Source organism: Peromyscus eremicus, chromosome 6, assembly GCF_949786415.1.
Source record: "Peromyscus eremicus chromosome 6, PerEre_H2_v1, whole genome shotgun sequence".
NCBI lineage: Eukaryota > Metazoa > Chordata > Mammalia > Rodentia > Cricetidae > Peromyscus > Peromyscus eremicus.
The window spans coordinates 51,538,631-51,545,641 of NC_081421.1; the positions used below are offsets into that span (position 1 = coordinate 51,538,631).

The following is a 7,011-nucleotide window of genomic DNA, read 5'->3' on the forward strand; positions in this document are numbered from 1 at the left end:
AGAGGCACGTATCATCATCCTAGCTAGTTCAGAGGCTGTCAGAATGATTATTTGTGTGAAGAAATCAGAGACCCCACTGAACAACTTAATGAGACACCTTATTGAATATAAAGAAAAAGTGGAATGAATGATTTACTCCTCCATAGTGTGATAAATTTAGAGGCCAGGTGAGGTATAAACTGAGTATTCATCCTATAGATATAAATGAGAGTAAAATAAAAATGCACACAAGGTTCCCATTGTCACCCTGATCTCTCAGATATGGAACAACATATCTGTATGTATTAGTCCATTTTTTTATTGGTATAACAAAATACCTAAGGTAGCCCATTTTATAAATAAAGTAAGTTTATTTAACGCATGGTTTTGGAAGCTGAAAGCTCAGCATGGAGCAGTCCTAACAGTCTGTCTTTGGGGGACCAAACATTTCAATACAATCAAGGTAGGAGGAAGGTTTCAAGATGGAATATCAGAACAGGAAGCCAAGAGGCTGAGAATTCCACAATTCCTTCTGAGGACACAGCCTCTACTCCTTAAGTCTTCCACCCTGTGTACACTTCAAACTGAGAACCAAGCTTCCCATCATGCACTCTTGGGGAACAATGACATCTGATCCAGAAGATTGGGTGGCACAGTGGAGATGGTAGCTGTAATTGAAAGTAGATTCCAAGTGTGTTTCTGCTTTGCACGTCATGGCTTGTGACATTTTGTCACAAATGAATCATGCATGTATATGCAACACTGGGATTGCAGGGAAATTGTCAAAAGGAATAGGACTAATGGGTGAGAGGGTAGAAAGTGAAAGTTTGGAGGTGTGAGTATGGGGAAATGTGCTTTGTATAGTTGTGCAGTTGCATCTAAGGGTTCTTGTACAACACAGTGCAACATACAATATGCATATATGATGAATATTAAAATTGAAAAAAATGACAAAAAAAATAACAATAACAAAAACAAACCTTTATTTACTGGTAAGTAGGAAATAGATACACAAAGCATAAAGTTACAGAGCAAATGTAGTGTATGCAATTCCTGCAGGAAAACACTCTTCTTAAGCTTGCAAGGCTGCTGGTTTTGTGTTTGCCAATATACACACTTCTCACTTCCTCAAAGTATGCTGATGCTGTGTCCTCTTCCTGCCGATGCAGAAATTGAAACTTATGGAAGTAAGGACTCTACAGAAGATCATGTTTCCACAAGGTCTATTATAGTGAAAACTGTGTCAGGAAACTAAGTCAGGCTAGAAAGAAGACACTACTTCACTGCAGCCAGCAGGACTCCAGGACACAGCCGAACATAAAGAAAGTCACTGAAGTGAGAACTTCTTTTTTTACAACTTCCAAATAAACTCCATTGACTAGACACTCTGGAAAACAAACAAGCAAACAAATAAAGAAGAAACAGAACTCACTACACCAAATCTAACCACCCCACATAGGTCCATACAGGTTAAATAACAATAATTTCCAGTCAAAATATGAGTTTGAGAGCAATCCAATGCTGTTTGCTCCAAACTTCTATGCTAATATTTTTACAAATGCTAGACAAACCAGCACTATGCAGAATTTTATGAAGATAAGAAGCATGCATGAAAGTTGACTCTCATAAGTATTAATGACAGCCTAATGAACAGTGGAGCCTTCTGAATACCAAGCTGTTTTGAGAGAAGACTTTTATTTTGAAACATCCCTTCTAGCCCATAAAGCAATGGTGGGAACTGAAGGCACTCTCCTGCATCTGCTTATGGGCTCAGTACTCAATCCTGAAGCACAGTATGGGGCTAAAATAAGTACCATTTTATCATCATTTTTGGGGCTCCTGCATTTTCAAATGGAACAGTTTTTTAAGTTATAGAAAAGAAGCCAAGATATATCTCAGAAAATGTGGGTGCATCCATCACAAACACAGTTGAAGGAGTTCAGGTGAACAGAGAGCTTGGCTCATTCTTTCTCATTAGCAAGTACAACCCATTGCCCAAAGGGGCTAGAGTACTCAACATTACTGGAAAAGCTTAAGTGCCAAGACTTGGTTGGAATATTGCTTTCATTAAATGAGCCCAACATTGCTTTTCCTCTAAGCTCATGTACAATTTATATCTGAAAAGAATATCTGCCATTAGAACTCATAATGCTATACTTCTATACCAATGTATTCATAGTAATTATCCATTAATGGAAAAGACAACATGTTTTATTTGACAGTGGGTTGGAGTTGTTTATTAAGACAAATTTGAATATGGATAGCAAAACCTAAGATTTTATAATTTTGATTCTGAGTTATGAAAATATATGAATCATCTAGCTTTTAAAGGATTTTTTGTTCTATATTATTTAGAAAAGAATTGGTACAATATACTTCTGCATTAGAGATTATTAAGAATACTGAGGCCGGGCGGTGGTGGCGCACACCTTTAATCCCAGCACTCGGGAGGCAGAGCCAGGTGGATCTCTGTGAGTTCGAGGCCAGCCTGGGCTACCAAGTGAGTTCCAGGAAAGGCGCAAAGCTGCGCAGAGAAACCCTGTCTCGAAAAACCAAAAAAAAAAAAAAAAAAAAAAAAAAGAATACTGAGAAGTCTGTTAATGTGAATGTTCCTTAAAATGTTCAGGACTAACATTTTATCCACTATGGATATGGCATGAGTTGTTTATTCAAAGACCAAAGATACAGTTTTAAGGTACAAGGGAATAATGAATCCAGAAAAAAATCAGAAATGGTGACTATCATTCAGAAATACAACAGAAATACTGTTTTCAATTATATTACCTCAAGTACACAGAGATGATAATAGTTACTAAGTTAGAATCAGTAAGAAGACTAAGCATTAATCACTAACAATGTTTCAAATTTTTATTATCTTAAAATTTCTAGCCTTATTAAAATTAGAAAGACTTGATCTTCAATATGTCTGCAATACCTTCTCCAATAAATATTTAGAAAGCTCTTGAAAGGATTTTCTGTACATTTAAGTCTTTAATATAAAACTTAAAGCTATATGAAATATAAGAAATGTAGAAACAGTCACAGTTTTATGAAATACTTAGTAAACTTCTGTACTAAACCATTACTTCTCTTTCATAATCATACATACTGCTGATTTCTAAAATTTTCATTATAGTAAACCTTTATACTTATTAATATGAATACCCTGATAAGAAGACACAGCTGGAAGTAATTTTGTATTGTATGTTGAAATAATTTTATTTATGTAGATAAAATCCCCATGATTATTACTATACATAAAATAAACTTCATGTGGCATAGCTGATTATCTTTACAATTATTTTTAATTTATATAACTACTTAATTTCCCCCTCTCTCATTTTTCCTACCCCTCCCACATTTGTTTCCCACCCCAATAAATCTTCCCAAATTTACAGCCTTTTTATTAATCATTGTTGTTACATATGTGTATGTGTGTATAAAAAAACAACATAAAAAATAAACACAAATACAAATACAAACTGCTGAGTTCAATAAGTCTCTCTCTCTCCCTCTATCTGTCTGTCTATCTATCTATCTATCTATCTATCTATCTATCTATCTATCTATCTATATAGGACTGATCACGTGGTATTGCATAATCAGTCAGGGTGCTCATCCTTGGGGAAGACTCACTGTTCCTTTTTCAACACTTGTTAATTGCTTGTAGATCTTTTTCTAGTGGTGGGGCCCAGTGAGATTTTTTTCCATGTGTGCTGGGATGTCATTTAGTGATGGAGTGGTCTTCAAGTTGTTGTTTGTTTGTTTGCAGTTATGCTGTTAAGATTACATGGGTGTAACTTTCCTATCATAACTAGAGGCCAGAAACTCACAGCAGACTTCCTGGTCCTATGGCTCTAACAAACTTCCTGCTCCCCCTACTCTGGGATGGTCTTTGAGCTTTAGATGTGAAAGTTGTATGGTAGGGAGAGAACACCCTAGAGTCAATTGTTCTCTGCAATTTTACTAGACCTGCTTTTCTGTAATGATATCCTTCTGCTTCACAAAGAATGTTATTTGATGAGAAGTGAGATCTCCACTTATCTGTGGATATAAATCTGTCTAATGCAGGTAGGAATTACACTGGTTTAGGAAAGAGGTTATGCTCTAATATCTATGATCTCACTAGCTACAGGTCTTTTGCTAGGTATAAAGTATATGTGTGATTTTTTTCCTCCTGTGAAGTAGCCCTTAAGCCCACTTAGACCTCTTCTGGTTACCAAAGGATAGACTTGCCCCTATTGCACTTCTAAGGATATATTGCTATGTTGGTCATTGCTGTGTTGGTCATTGCTGTTTGTCATTGTCATCATAGCTGAATAGGACAATTCCTTGCTTTCCTTTCTTGGTATCCTGCCCATCAATTTCCATTTCTATGAAGGCTAGACATTAGTGACACATTTCTTTCAATGTCTGAGAGCAATCAAGTGCTATAGCAATAAGCTATATTGTTTTAGTGTCCTTTTGGATTCTCCTGACCAAAAACTTGATACCTGATACTAAGGTTTTGTTAAATAGTCTATGATTCTTGTGAAAAATATCATCATTCCAAGTGACATTATTGGTGAAATTATTAAGGCCACTCCACATAGTTAAAAGGGAGATTTATTTAATGGTGTAACTTATAGATGAAGGGATAGGTAGGTGGCAGGTTCTGGGAAAGACACAGCACAGTCCGGCAGTGTTCTCTGGAGAACTCTCCTCGGTCTACCTCTAGCGTCCATGGTCCAAACAGGAAGAGAATAATAGATAGATTAGGTAGATTAATAGAAATGGGCTAAATATAAGAGTAAGAGCTAGACAATGATAGGCCTGAGCTAATGGCCAAGCAGTTTAAATAATGTAAGAGTCTGTGTGTTTATTTTGTAAGTGGGCTCTGGGATTGGCAGGACTTGGCGGGAACTGGAGAGAAATTCTCCAGCTACATGAAATAATTTCATTTTAAAACTATGTATATATCCATATAAATGTGTATTTTATGAAATTTTAGGTAAATATGAAATAATTATTCCCCATGTCTTTTAAAAAACATTCTAATTGTGGTTTTTCCATCTTCTCTTCTTATGTATTGTCCTGTCTTCTCATTTTTCTCATTGTCCTCTTTGTCTGTCCTATATTGTTTTATTTCATATTAATGCAATACAAGTTTCTATTTTTCTCTTACGTGAACAGAGAACAATATTTCTCTAGTCTTTAATTCATGAGGCTTTAGAACTATCAGGATGTTTTACCATCAATATTACTCATAGCAAAAACTGAATGCTAACTCTTAGGCTAGAATTTTGTTTAATAGATGCTCTCTCTGTGGAGGCCCAAAATACTCTGGGTCAGAGAATCTGATCTTGCGTTACCCAGCAGGGCTACAAAATGGATCATTTGGTCACGGAAGTGTTTACCAGTTGTTAGGAAGGGTCTACACTTGGCTGTATGGTGTGCTTTGATCTTGAAAGGTGGAGGTCTTTTGCCTCTTCCCTTGGAGTATTCTGAAAAGCCCTTATCAATAGAAAAAAACAAGGGGGTTGGATATTGGCCCAGCCCTCCCAAAGCTATCCTGTGTTTCTGTCTTTCTTCTCATTAGCTAGGTCTCTCTTTCTAGCTATAATTTCTTCATTTTTCTCTCCTCCACCTAAGAACCCTTCAAAAGATGGGAGCTGGACTCCCACATTTCTCTCTCTTCTCCTCTCTCTCTCTCTCTCTCTCTCTCTCTCTCTCTCTCTCTCTCTCTCTCTCCCTCTCTCTCTCTCTCTCTTCCTGTCTCTGGGACCTCCTTCTCTTTTCAAACTTGTTATTCTTGCTAGCCTTAGTATTAGTCAACCAGTTTTTTTACAGTATCATCTTTAGAAAAATAAAGGCAACATTTCATTATCTCTCCAGGTTAAAAGTAAACTTTAAGAAAGCATTGGAACAGGACGCACCAATACTAATTCTAAAATTACTGGTACACAGTAGATTTTCCCCATAATAATCCAGGACCTACCTTGGGATAGATCTTGTTTCTGATCGTGATCTTCGTCGCTGGGTAATAACTCTATAGTTTCCTTTCTAACTTTGGTTTTATCTCTTCAGGTTTGGATTTATTCTTCATAAAGATGAAGCAGCACTACATAAAATTGATCTTGAAACCATGTCCTACATCAAAACAATTAACCTGAAAGACTCAAAGTGCATTCCTCTGTCCTTGGCATACACTCATCTGGGAGGATACTACTTCATTAGCTGCAAGCCTGACATCACTGGGGCCCTTCCACCACAGCTTGTGGTGGACAGTGTGACTGACTCAGTCATTGGCTTCAATAGTGATGTCACTGGCACCCCTTACATCTCTCCAGATGGACACTATCTTGTCAGCGTCAACGACGTGAAAGGCCTTGTGAGAGTGCAGTATATCACCATCAGAGGAGAAATCCTGGATGCATTTGACATCCATACCAACCTGCACATATCAGACCTGGCCTTCCAGCCATCCTTCACAGAAGCCCACCAGTACAACATCTATGGCAGCTCAAGCCAACAAACGGATGTGCTCTTTGTGGAGCTCTCCTCTGGGAAGGTCAAGATGATCAAAAGCCTCAAAGACCCTCTCAAGACAGAAGACTGGCCCTGGAGTCAGAAGAACAGGCACATCCAAGGCAGTGGCCTGTTTGGACAGTACCTGATGACACCCTCCAAGGATTCTCTCTTCATTCTGGATGGTCGCCTTAATAAGTTAAACTGTGAGATCACCGAAGTTCAGAAAGGAAATACTGTTGTTTGGGTTGGAGATGCCTAAGGAGCCCTGTTACCTGTTATGGAGAGATAATTTTTCAATACATTGCACTTGGTCTTTATTTAAATTACAGCTTAACTTTTCCAAGTTTATATCCTAGTCAGAACCTCCTTTGTTTGTCTAAATAAGCTAGATTTTTTACAATAATATTGGCAGATTAGAAATATTTCACACAATACTTAATTAGCAATTACAACACTCACAAAAATCAAACATGTAACTATATTTTAAACCAATAAAATGAGATTTAAAATTCTTTTAAAAAA

At 37.1% G+C, this 7,011-nt stretch overlaps 1 protein-coding gene across 3 annotated transcripts in view; it reads left to right on the forward strand.

Annotated features, from left to right (window-relative positions):
• The window catches only part of Fstl5 (follistatin like 5), a 496,179-nt gene extending 489,422 nt beyond the window's left edge, over positions 1 to 6,757 (forward strand). For all 3 annotated transcript variants that reach the window (XM_059264740.1, XM_059264741.1, XM_059264742.1), the window contains one exon: positions 6,046 to 6,757. In XM_059264740.1, coding sequence (XP_059120723.1) covers positions 6,046 to 6,748 — 703 coding nt within the window. In that variant the 3' untranslated portion in view covers positions 6,749 to 6,757. The remainder of the gene's footprint in view (positions 1 to 6,045) is intronic.
• Positions 6,758 to 7,011: the final 254 nt, after the last annotated feature.